The sequence below is a fragment of the Macaca mulatta genome, chromosome 20 (assembly GCF_049350105.2).
Source record: "Macaca mulatta isolate MMU2019108-1 chromosome 20, T2T-MMU8v2.0, whole genome shotgun sequence".
Taxonomy (NCBI): Eukaryota; Metazoa; Chordata; class Mammalia; order Primates; family Cercopithecidae; genus Macaca; species Macaca mulatta.
In genome coordinates, this window is record NC_133425.1 from 61,991,482 (window position 1) to 62,004,896 (window position 13,415).

Consider the following 13,415-nt stretch of genomic DNA (forward strand, 5'->3'; position numbering starts at 1 on the left):
CCAGCTGGTAATGGACCTGGTGCTGCCAGACAAGGGCAAGGCTCTCATCTGCTGCTGAGGCAGGGAGGGACATCTTCAAGGTGACCCAGTGGGGCTGGTCCCAGAGGCAGGTTCTGCATGCTGTGCAGGGCAGGCAGACACACACACACACACACACACACACGTATGCACGCACGCACATCCAACTCTAGGTTTGCAATCTAAGCACCTGCAGCCCTGGCATGGCCAGGGGTCATGGGGGATCGTGGGGTGACCAGTGTGCCCCAAACCACTGCAACATCTGGGGTCAGAAGACATTCCAGAGCCCCACTGGGGACAAGATTCTTGGAGCCAGCCCACTATTCTGCAGCAGTGTGAACCCCTCACACCACCCTCCTAAGGAGGGCTGGTGTCCCTGACACTCCCAAGTCCTGCCTGGGCTCTGAAGGTGAGAGGCTGCATGACAGAGAGCAATCAGAGTGGCCATTGGCTCAGGAGTAGTAGCAGGGAGGACTAGATCATGCTAGATGAGTGGTAGCCAAAAGCTCTATTTCATAACCAACTGTAGCCAGTTGTAGTCTCAGCATGGAGTGCTGTGTTGAGAAGGATGCTGAGGCTACCTTGTGAACCGAACTGGAAAGAGAATCATGGTCAATTAGTAATGTCTGCCATTGGCATAGACTTAGAAAGTGGTGGCAGGTATACTATAGATTCACCAGACAAGGACTAGATTTCTCCTAAGTTCAGGTCAAACAAGGCAAATTAAACTGATTCCATTTGCCTGCAAGAAAAAAATGGAGGAGAGCCTCACCTTGCCACGTTTTCTCTGTGAGTCTTAAAGAAAAATGACAAACTTTAGTTTACTGTAGAGAATAAAAATTAGAGGTTGGCACTTCATCCAAAACTCAAGCTGTCACAATCAGTCAAAAAATAGAGAAGAAACTGAATTCTAGACTAATGAAGAGACAGACACAGAGCCAACTAAGTTCTCTGCAGTTCACTCAGTCACCCAACAAATATTTAATGAGCACCTATTATGTGCCCAGTACCTGGCTGGGTGCTATAGATTCATGCAATAAAAGAGTCAAGACAAGGCCAGGGGTAGTGGCTCACACCTGTAATCCCAGCACTTTGGGAGGCCAAAGTGGGTGGATCACCTGAGGTCGGGAGTTCGAGACCAGCCTGGCCAACATGGTGAAACCCTGTCTCTACTAAAATTACAAAATTAGCCGGGCATGGTGGCACATGCCTATAATCCCAGCTACTTGGGAGGCTGAGGCAGGAGAATTGCTTGAACCTGGGAGGTGGAGGTTGCGGTGAGCTGAGTTCGCACCATTGCACTCCAGCCTGAACAACAAGAGTGAAACTGTCTCAAAAAAAAAAAAAAAAAAAAAAAAAAACTGTCAGGACAGATGGGATGTCTGCCTTCAAAGATCTAACAATCTAATGAGGTGGACAGGGAATCCAAAGACATCATAATTTAATAAACAAGTAAACAAATAGGCAGGATGTTTAGGGATTGTGATGACTGCTGTTCAAAGAAAACACATGGGGTGATATAACATATAGTGGCATGGAGGCCAATCAGGAGCAACCTCTCTGAGGAGCTGACTTTCAATGAAAGATCTAAAGGATGAGAAAGAGGCAGCTGTGCACCATATACTTTGTGGGACTACGATGAATAATACTCATAAATATTCATGTACAAATTTTTGTGTGGACTTATGTTTTTATTTCTCTTGGGCATATGCCTAGGAGTGCAATTGCTCGATCATGTGATAATTATGTTTAACCATTTGAGAACTGCCAGTCTGTGTTCACAAAGCACCTGTACCTTTTACATTCCCACCAGCAGTTGATAAGGGTTTCCATTTCTCCACATCCTCACCAACACTTGGCATTATCTGTCTTTTTTATTATAGCCATTCTACTGGGTATGAAATGGTATCTCATTGTGGCTTTGATTTGCATTTCTCTGATAGCTAATGATGTTGGGCAACTTTTCATGTGCTTACTGGCCAATTGTATCTTCTTTGGAGAAATGTCTATTCAGATCTTTTGACAATTTTTAATTGGGTTATCTTTTTATTATTGAGTTGTAATAGCTTTTTACATATTCTAGGTGCAAGTCCCTTATGAGATAAGTGATGCACAAATATCTTCTCCCATTCTACAGACTGTCTTTTCACCATCTTGAAGGTATCCTTTGATGCACTAGTTTTTTAATTTTGATGTTTATCTATTTTTCTTTTGCTTCTTGTGCTCTTGGTGTCGTATCTAAAAATCATTTGCCAAATCCAAAATCACGACAACTTATCCCTATGTTTTTATCTAAGAGTTTTATAGTTTTAGGTCATACATTTAGGTCTTTAATCCATTTTCAGTTGATTTTTCTATATTATATAGGGAACCCAACTTCATTCTTTTGAATGTAAGCATTCAGTTATCCTAACACCATTTGTTGAAAAGACTATTCTTTCTTCCATTTAATTGTCTTGACACCCTTGCTGAAAATCCACTGACCATAAATGTGAGGGTCTGTTTCTCAACTCTCAAGTCTAGTCCATTTATTTATATGTCTATCTCCATGCTAGTACCACACTATCTTGATCACAGTAGCTCTGTAGTAAGTTTTGAAATCAGGAAATGTGTCCCCTCCAACTGTGTTCTTTTTTGGGGTTATTTTAGCTATGTTTGGCCCCTTGAATTTTCATGTGAATTTTAAGATCAGCGTAAGATCATTTCAGTTTCTGCAAGGAAGGCTGGAACTTTGATCAGCATTGTGTTGAATCTTCAGATGAATTTGGGGAGTGTTGTCATCTTAATATTTAGTCTTCTGAAACACAAACATGGGATGTCTTTCTATTTATATGGGTCTTTAATTTCTTTTGAAAATGTTTTAGAGTTTTCAGAGTATACATTTTGTGCTTTTTTTTTTTTTTTTTTTTTTTTCTTGAGACAGAGTCTCACTCTGTCACCCTGGCTGGAGTGCAGTGGCGCGATCTCGGCTCACTGCAAACTCCATCTCCCAGGCTCAAACGATTCTCCTGCCGCAGCCTCCTGAGTAGCTGAGATTACAGGCACCTGCCACCACACTGGGCTAATTTTATTTGTACTTTTAGTAGAGATGGATTTCACCATGTTGGCCAGGCTGGTTTCAAACTCCTGACCTCAGGTGATCCACTGGCCTCAGCCTCCCAAAGTGCTAGGATTACAGGTGTCAGCCACTGTGCCCAGCCTAAGTTTTGTACTTCTTTTGTTAAATTTGCTCCTGAGTATTTCATTCTTAATTTCATTTTAGATTTGGTCATTGCTACTATATAAATAAACTGTTGATTTTTATATATCAGTCTTGTATCCTGCAACCTTGCTGAATTTATTAGTTCTAATAGTTTTTGAATGAATTCCTTAGGATTTTTTATATACAAGATTATGTAATCCGCAAATGTAGTTTTACTTCTTCCTATATTGTATTTGACAATACATTAAATGCATATTGTATTGCCTTTTATTTCATTTTCTTGCCTAAGTTTCCCCGTCTAGAATCTCCAATATAATGTTGAATAGAAGTGGCAAAAGTGGACATTCTTGTCTAGATCCTGATCTTAGGGAGAAGGTTTTAGTCTTTCACCATTAAGCACCATGTTATCTGTGGGTCTTTCATAAATGCCCTTTATCAGGTTGAGGAGGTTCCCTTCTATTTTTAGTTTGTTGAGTGTTTTTATCAAGAAGGAGAATTCCATTTTGTCATGTTTTTCTCTGTTTTGATCATGTAGTTTTTGTCCTAAAGTCTATTGATGTGGTATATTACATTAATTGATTTTTTGGATATTAAACCAATCTTGCATTCCCGGGATAAATCTTATCTAGTCCTGGTGTATAATCCTTCTTATGTGTTAGATCCAATTTGCTAGTATTTTGTTGGGGATTTTTGCATCTATATTCCTAGGAAATATTGTTCTGTAATTTTCTTTTCTTGTAATGTCTTTGTCTAGTTTGGGTATCATGGGAATGCTGGACTTATAGAATGAGTTGCTAAGTGTTCCCTCCTCTTCTATTTTTTAGAAAAGTGTACGGAAATTGGTATTATTTCCTTTTTAGCTTTTTGTGTTGTGATAAAATATATATAACATAAAATTTATCACTTTAACCATTTTTAAGTATACAGTTTGCTGGTATTGAGTACAGTCACATTGCTGTGCAGCCATCAACACTATCCATCTCCAGAACTCTTCTCTCATCCCAAACCAAAATCCTGTATGCATTAAAGTTATTATTTATTCTGTAAATTTTTGGTAGAATTCTCCAATGAGTTATCTGGTCCTGGGATTTTCTTTCTGGAAAAGGAAGCTGAAAAGTTTTCTTGTGTTAATAATTCAATCTCTTTGCTTGTGATAGGACTCGTCAGAGTTTCTGTTTCTTTTTAAGTCTTTTTCCTTACTTTTGTGTATTTCTTGGAATTTGTACATTTTATCCAAGTTATCCAATTTGTTGGCATACAGTTAGTTGTTCATAGAATTCCTTGAAAATTTTTATTTCTGCAAAGTCTGTGGTAACACCTGTAACTGGGACCACAGGTGTGAGCCACCACACCTGGCTAATTTTTTGTATTTTTAGTAGAGATGGAGTTTCACCATGTTGGCCAGGCTGGACTTGGAACTCCTGGCCTCAAGTGATCCACCCACCTTGGCCTCCCAAAGTGTTGGGATTACAGGTGTGAGCCACCGTGCCCAGCCAAATTTGTTAATCTTCTTAAAGAACCAACTTCTAGACTGGGCGAGGTGGCTCACACCTATGCTCCCAATTACTCAGGAGGCTGAGGCAGGAGAATCACTTGAACCTGGGAGGCAGAGGTTGCAGCTGCACTCCAGCCTGAGAGACAATGTGAGACTCTGTCTCAAAAAAAAAAAAAAAAAGAAAAGAAAAGAAAACTTCTGGTTTTATTGGCTTTCTCTATTGTTTTTCTATTCTTTATTTCACTAATTTCCACTCTGATCTTTATTATTTCCTTCCCTCTGCCCACTTCAGATTTAATTAGCTCTTCTCTTCCCAGTATCTTAAGGTAGAAGGTTAGGTTGTTGATTTGAGATCTTTTTTCATTTTTAATGTAGACATGTACATACATAAATTTCCCTCTAAACACTGCATTAGCTGCATCCTGCAAGTTTTTTCTTTTGAGATGGAATTTCGCTCTTGTTGCCCAGGCTGGTGTACAGTGGCACAATCTTTGCTCACTGCAACCTCTGCCTCCTGGGTTCAAGTGATTCTCCTGCCTCAGCCTCCCAAGTTGCTGGGATTACAAGCACCCACCACCATGCCTGGGTAAATATTTTTTTATTTTTAGTAGAGACGGAGTTTCACCATCTTAGTCAGGCGGGTCTCAAACTCCTGACCTCAAGTGATCCACCCACCTCACCCTCCTAAAGTGCTGGGATTACAGGCATGAGCCGCTGCGCCCAGCCTGCATCCCACAAGTTTTAGTGCAATGTCATTTTAACTTATCTCAAAGTATTTTCTAATTTCCTTTATGCTTTTCTCTTTATTTGACTATTTATTAGTGTGCTGTTTAATTTCCATGTATTTGTGAATTTCACAAATTTCTTTTTGTTATTAATTTCAAATTTTTTATTGTAACCAGAAACATACTTTGTACAATTTCAATCATTTTAAAATCTATTGAGGCTTGTATTATGGCCTATCCTTAAAAATGTCCCACGTGTGCTTCAGAAGAATGCATATTCTGCTGTTGTTGGGTGAAGTGTTCTATAGATGTCTATTAGGTCTAGTTTGTGTATAATGCTGTTCAAATCTTATATTTCCTGATTGGTCTCTGCCTAGTTTCTCTATACCTTATTAAAAATGAAATACTGAAGTCCCCAACTATTATTATTTTATTGCATTTTCCCTCAATTTGTTAAACTTTGCTTCATGAATTTGGGGACTCTATTATTAGGTGCATATATGTTTATAATTGTTATAACTTCCTGATGAATTAACTCTTTATCACTATAAAATGACATTTTTTGTCTTCAAGTCTATTTTTTCTGATATTATGGCCACTGCATCTTTCTTATTATTGCAATTTGCATGGCATTTCTTTTTCCTTCCTTTTAGTTTCAACCTATTTGTGTCTTTGGTTCACAAGTGAGACTCTTATAGACAGTATATAGTTGGATTCTGTTTTTTACCCATTCTGACAATCTTTCTTTTGATGGGATTATTTAATCAATCAAATTTAATGTTATTCATACAGTTGGATTTACATCTGCCATTTTGCTTTTTGTCTTGTGTATGTTTCATGTCTTTTTTGTTTCTCTTTTTCTCCTTTTTGCTTCCAGTGAATATTTTCTAATGTAATATTTTAATTTCTTTAATGATTTTTTCACTATATTTGAGTTATGTCCTTAGTGGTTGCTCTAGGGCTTGCCATATACATCTTAACTCATTAGAATCTACTTAATACTTATACTAACTTCATTCCAATGAGAATTAAGTTACTCCAGTTACTCCTATATAACTCTATTCCCTCATCCCTCTTTTTGTGCTATTTTTCTTATATATCTGAGAACTTCTTATCCAGCTCCTTAGGTTTACTGGGGAGAGCAAGACCCAGAGAGAGTCTGGCTGGGCTATGTACTGGCTGTCTGACCACAGATGAATCACTTAAAATTCCTTGAGCCTCAGTGTCCTCACCTGTAAAATGGCGAGAAAATGGCTGAAATAGCTCCAAGAATGAAATGAGCTCTTATCACTTATCCTACACATAGTAGGAGCTCTGAAAACAGTGGCCTGTGTTTGACCCTCAAAGAATTCCAGGAATTTTTATACCCCATTGTTCTTTAAAAGGCCATATATGCAAAGCAACCCCCAAATGCAGAAGTAGCCAAGAACTCACAATGTGAGGCAGACAAATCTAATTTTTCAGTACAGAGTGACTTATTTGGGGAACTTAAGGATGGAAGCGTAGTCTTGGACAGCAGCAAAACAGGTAGATCTCCACACTGTTAATCCCCAGACCCAGGGCTTATATATCATAGGGAAAGAGTATACATGCTCTGTGCAAGACAATTAAAGGCAGCCCTCCAGAACAGGCAAGAATGCTACATGCGTCATAACCTATAATTTGTGCAATAACATCAAGGCTGACATGTTCTTATGCTAAGGACAGTAAATAAAGTGAGAATCAGGAGGCTTTCACAGGACTGGGGCTAATCAGAAGTCAACATGGCGGATTAGCGTCTGTATTAGTCCATTCTTACATTGCTATGAATACCTGAGGCTAGATAATTTATAAAGAAAAGAGGTTTAATTGACTCACAGTTCCACATGGCTGGGGAGGCCTCAAGAAACTTACAATCATGGCAGAAGGCACCTCTTCATAGGGCAGTAGGAGAGAGAATGAGTGCAAGCAGGGAAAATGCCAGACACTTATAAAACCATCAGATCTCATGAGACTCACTCATTATCACGAGAACAGTACTGGTGAGAGAAACAGCCCCCAAGATTCAATTACCTCCACCTGGTCCTGCCCTTAACACATGAAGATTATAGGGATTACAATTAAAGGTGAAATTTGGATGGGGACACAGAGCCAAACTATATCAGCATCCAAGATGGAGTCACTCTTATCTCCACACCCTGCATTCTCACATCGGAGAGTCAGGAAGCATGCATGTCCAACCGAAGCCTTAGGGCGCTCCCTCTCTCCCGTGCATGCCTCTCCAGGGGAGCGTCTCACAGTGAACTTCAGCAAAGGCTTGGCTCTCAGGGTGGGATGACATACAGGCCCAGACACTAGGGCCTCCATCTCAGTCCCTCCTGATGAAGGCCAGTAGGCTGCAAGAGCCACCAGCATGGGTCAGACCTGCCCCAAGGGCAAGTTTCTAGCCCCAGCTAAGGTCCTGAGTTTGTGCTTTACCACCTGTTCCTGTCGTAGGTTGAATGTGGTTGAGGCTTTTGGAGTCAGTGCTAGAAAGGTATGGGAAGGAGAAGCAATCACAGCTGAATGTCAAGCCTCTGATTGGTAATGACCAGGCCCTCACCTGGGAAAAAAGCCCTCCTACAGCTACTTAGGCAGGTGGTCACCCATGCTGTCCTTGATTACCACCCAAGACAGAGGCCTTACTCTCCTGAGGCATCGCAAGGCCTCCCTGCCATTTCCCCATCTGGTCTCAAGACTGGAGCTACTCACTCAATACATGCATTAGGCAACTTTGGAGTGCCCAGCCCCATTGTTGAGTTTGAGGACACAGAGAGTGATCAAACACAAGCCCTGGAAACCAGACATGATCATATGTAACAAATGCAAAGCTGGCACTTGAACATGGGCTCTGGGAGAATGTGCAAAGGGACCCTTCTCAGAACAGAGCCCAGGAAAGATCTGACCTTCTGGTGCTTGCCCGTGACCCTGTGGTTCATTAAGTATCTGAAGCTGGCTCCCTACTGCTGTTCAGAGACCCGGCTGGCAGCCTCAGGAAGGGTTTGCACTGAGAGCAGGAGATGCACTGAGGGCAGAAGAGCAAGCACTGGACTTTGAAGCCAGATCTAGGTTCTAGCTTAGCTCTGCCATGGAGTAACTGAGTGACCATGGGCCAGTCACTTACCAGTGCTGAGTCTTAGTCCACCTATCTGTGAAAGGAGAAAGCTGCATCCTGAGTTGCAGGGCTGAGTTGGAGGGAATTCAGTGACACTCCAAGACACTCACTAATGAGGAGCTGACCGTCCAAGTGAGGCAGTGGGTGCCTATGGCTGCCCCTAGCTGACTCTGACCCCTCCCCAGGACCCCAGCTCCCAAGGCTCCATCATTTTTTCCAGTGGGAGGACTAAGTCACCTGTCCCCTGGAGTTTCTTTCTGTAGGACTCTCAAGGATCCAGCTGTTAGTCCTGGAGGAGGTTCCTGCACTCTCCTCTTGCTCCCACCACACCACATCCTCCCTGGAAGTCCCCTCCACCCCTCTGTGCCTTTGTCCCGCCTGGAATGCCTCTCCCTGCCTTCCCTGAGCTAACTCATCCTCACCCTCCAAGATCACCTTGGCCTTCCCTCTTCTGGGAAACCTTCTCTCATCTGATCCAACCCCTTGATGCAACTGGGTGAATTTCAGCCCACAGCCCCAGGCCTGCCTGAAGCCAGCAGAATCGTTCCTCATACTCTGTCCCCCTATACATCCCCCATTGCTTCCTAAGACATTGGTAAAATCATGTTGACCTTTCAACTTGTCTAGCTTTAAGAGTCTTGGATTCAAGCCTCAGCTCTACCACTAATTTGCTGTGTGACCTTGGGCAAGTCCACTGCCCTCTCTGAGCTTCCCTTTTCCTATCTGTGAGGTAGTTCAGCTTGTGGGCAGAGGCTTCAGAGGAGAGGAGGGACAGTCAGCCCTCACTACCAGAGGCTCCTGTAGGCAGTGGAGTGAGGTGCTGCTCTCCTTCTCCCTCCCAGGAGCAGACAGGATAGAGTCTGTGGGCCTGAGCCCAGACCCTCCTCCATTTATTTAGGGAGCAACAGCTCACAGGGCAGCAGGGGCAGAGGAGGAAGGGGTGTGGCAGGCCTGGGCTCCAGCTCAGTGTCCTCTCTCTCTGTCCACAGTAGCACGATACAACCGCACCAACTACTTCTACCCCACATTCTCAGAGAGCTCAGAGCACAGCCATCTGCTCGTGTCCCCCGTGCTGGTGGCGAGCGCTGTCATAGGTGTGGTCATCATCCTCTCCTGCATCACCATCATCGTGGGCAGCATCCGCAGGGACAGGCAGGCCCGGCTTCAGCGGCACCACCACCACCACCGCCGCCACCACCACCACCACCATCACCACCGCCGGCGTCGACACCGAGAGTACGAGCACGGCTACGGTGAGCTGCTGCCCAGCCTGGGGCCCTGGGACCTCATCTGATTGCAATTGCAACCTAGGAGGCATCAAGGAGTTGGCAACTCTGCCCTGGGTGGAGCAGGGTGGTCGGGAAATCATCCTAGAAGTCTTGGGTGATCAGGAAGAGCTCACAGGTGCCCACCATAATGTTCTCAGTGGCATGAGAGGCCCAGCTGACTGCTAAGAGAGAAACTCAGGCCGGGCGCAGTGGCTCATGCCTGTAGTCCCAGCACTTTGGGAGGCCAAGGCGGGCGGATCACGAGGTCAGGAGATCGAGACCATCCTGGCTAACACGGTGAAACCCCGTCTCTACTAAAAATACAAAAAATTAGATAGGCACGGTGGCGGGCGCCTGTAGTCCCAGCTACTCGGGAGGCTGAGGCAGGAGAATGGCGTGAACCCGGGAGGTGGAGCTTGCAGTGAGCCAAGATTGCGCCACTGTACTCCAGCCTGGGTGACAGAGCGAGACTCTGTCCCCCCCAAAAAAAAAAAAAGAAACTCAGAGTGAGGCTGAAGGTCAGAGGGAGAGTGTATCACTCCTCCCCTGCCACTGTTGGTCCAGGCTGCACCAAGGGCTGGTCCAGCTGGTGCCTGGATGAATGGACAGATGGATGGATGGATGGATGGATGGATGGATGGATGGATGGATGGATGGATGCATGGATGCATGGATGCATGGATGGAGAGATGAGTGGATGAATGAAGAGAGGAATGGATGGGTGAGAAGGGAGAAGGACTCATAGGGAAATGGATGGATGAGGGGTGAGGCGATGGATAGATGGAGGTTGAGTGGAAGAGTCAGTGGATGGGTGGAGAGATGGATGGGTGGAGAGTATGAATGGATAAATGGGTAGATGAAAGGATGGATGAATGAGAAAATGGAGGGATGGATAGATGGGTGGATTGAGTGTTATGCCTGAGTGGAGGGATGGAAGGGAGGGCTGAGTGGAGGAATGGAAAGATAAATAGGTGGGCAGTGGGATGGGTTGATGGGGGTGAATATATGAATAAGTGAATGGATTAACTGATGGAATGAATGATGAGTGAATGAAACTATCCCTGGTGAGAGCCAGCAGAGTGCAAATAGAACTGATCTGAGGGTCTCCCAGTTGTTGGGATCACCCTTAAACAGAGTTGGTGGCTAATTCTTGGCTGACCAGTCCCAAATCTGTGCATGTGGCCAGAATGCCTGAACTTTTTACAGAACGCAGCCACCTGACTGTGTCACTCCTGGAAGGGGCCAGCTGTCGAAGGCAGCAGGAAAAAATTCAATTGCATTCCATTCTCAGACAATTTTCAACGGCAGGAAAAAGTCAGACTCTTCCTTCCCAAATCACCATCCACAGGCCTTCAGGGGCTTCTGCCTAGGCCCAAGGCCACCACCAGACAGGGAAAAGAAAAGCAGGACCTTGGAGATGCTGAACAGCAATAGGCACCCTTCACACTGTGGGGTGAAGTGATGCCAACCTCCTAGGAGCCACAGCCATGGCCAGACCTGAGGCGTTTCGCCCTCCAAGGCAGGAAGAGCTTGGGGAAAAGGAAGATAGGAAACATTTTTAAAACAGATTGAATTGGGCGGGGTGCGGTGGCTCAAGCCTGTAATCCCAGCACTTTGGGAGGCCGAGACGGGTGGATCACAAGATCAGGAGATCGAGACCATCATGGCTAACCCAGTGAAACCCCATCTCTACGAAAAAATACAAAAAACTAGCCAGGCGAGGTGGCGGGCACCTGTAGTCCCAGCTACTCGGGAGGCTGAGGCAGGAGAACAGCGTGAACCCGGGAGGCGGAGCTTGCAGTGAGCAGAGATCTGGCCACTGCACTCCAGCCTGGGCGACAGAGCGAGACTCCGTCTCAAACAAACAAAAAAAATAGATTGAATTGGATCTGATCAGCCCTGGCCTTTGGAGCCCCTCCTCCCCCTCGCAGACACACCCTGATTAGCCAGGTTTGGGGTATTTCCTGTCCTTTATCACAGAGTTAACTGGTTAAGGAGGGGACTAAGGGGTAGCTGGAGTTAGTGAACAGATGCCTGGTAGTAATGGCCAATAAGTAAGGAGTGCTTGCTGGGCACCTGGCGCTGTTTATGCATACTCTCACTGTGCAAAATCCTCACCATAGTCCTAGTGAGATGATAAAAGTCCTACCTTTTATCATCATTCCAATTGACAGATCAGAAAGTTCAGGCTGGAGTGATTAAGTAACAGGGTGGGACCACCCAGCCAGCGAGTAGTGGATCCCAGACTTGAGCCCAGGCAGCCTGACCTGGCACCCACAGGCTGCCGGCTGCATAGCACTGCCTGGAGGTGGAGATGTCAGGGAGACGCCCCTGGGAGCCACCCCATGGGCTCAAGGCAGTGTCCGGCAGACACGTACATGGCCACAGTGGGTGTCACTCAGACCTGGATGTCGCTCCCCTGGGAAAGCTGTTAGGAGAACCAGAAGAGCAGGAGGCTGGACCTTATGTAAGACACAGAGGGACATCCCAGGACAAGTCGGGACAAGTGGCCACAGTTGAGGAAAGACACAGCAGGCTAGTGGACTGTTCTCACTGTCCAACAATGAGGATCAAAGAGAAAGTTCAGCATAAATAAAACAGACGTCAAAAACTCAGACGTGGAAAACTCAGCCCACCCAGTCTCCGCAAGTCTCCCCAGAAGCCAGGGACTCCCCAAGGAGACAAGCCAGGAGCACTTCTAAGCCAGGACGGGCCAGTCCCACCCCCGCATCACCAGCCTGAGCCTGGAGAGTCCAGGGCTTCTGCCCAGAGCATGCCCATCCCCACCAAGAGAAACCCAGGACCCCCAGCCCTGGAGGGTGTCGGGCAGACCCAGGATGGTCATCCTGCCGCCTGCCCTTTGCACAGCCTGGCCCTTACCCAGCTCCTCCCACTCCTCTCCAGTGTCCTGTCCATGCTCCTTCCAGCCCCTTTGCCTGGGCTCTTCTCTCTGCCCTGACTGCCATTCCCTGGGCTTCTCTAACCGAAAAAAGCCTTCCAGGCCCCACTCAAAGGCTGCCTCCTTATGGGAGCTTGTCTGGCCTCTCCTCACACCTACCAGGCAGAGCTGAATGGGTGTCCCCCTCCCCTGTACCTCCTCAGCATTGCACTCACGCCTGCCTCAGTGTCTCAGTCACGGGGTGATTATGCTGCATCCCTGAGAGCAGGGCCCACAGGTGACTCCCGGCTACCCAGCCTTGGGCCTGGAGGAAGCGCTCCATGGGCAAGGTAGGAACCACCATATTTTATCCTCAAGGCAAAAGATGTAGTGGCCCCCTTTAAAGACTAGGAAACTAGTCAGGTGCGGTGGCTCATGCCTGTAATCCTAGCACGTTGGGAGGCTGAGGCGGACGGATAGGTCAGGAGTTCAAGACCAGCCTGGCCAACATGGCAAAACCTTGTCTCTACTAAAAATACAAACATTAGCCAGGCATGGTGGCACATGCCTCTAATCCCAGCTACTCGGGAGGCTGAGGCACAAGAATCGCTTGAACCTGGGAGGCATAGGTTACAGTGAGCAGAGACCATGCCACTGCCCTCCAGCCTGGGTGACAGAGCGAGACTCTGTATCAAA

At 45.8% G+C, this 13,415-nt stretch overlaps 1 protein-coding gene across 4 annotated transcripts in view; it reads left to right on the forward strand.

The window, feature by feature from the left end:
- Nucleotides 1-13,415, forward strand: part of BEAN1 (brain expressed associated with NEDD4 1) — a 71,441-nt gene that overhangs the window by 37,279 nt on the left and 20,747 nt on the right. For all 4 annotated transcript variants that reach the window (XM_077984092.1, XM_028841087.2, XM_077984091.1 and 1 more), the window contains one exon: nucleotides 9,563-9,826. Coding sequence is in view for 2 of the 4 variants with exons in the window: in XM_028841087.2 (XP_028696920.2) it covers nucleotides 9,563-9,826 (264 nt within the window). In the remaining 2 variants the exon portion in view is untranslated. The remainder of the gene's footprint in view (nucleotides 1-9,562; nucleotides 9,827-13,415) is intronic.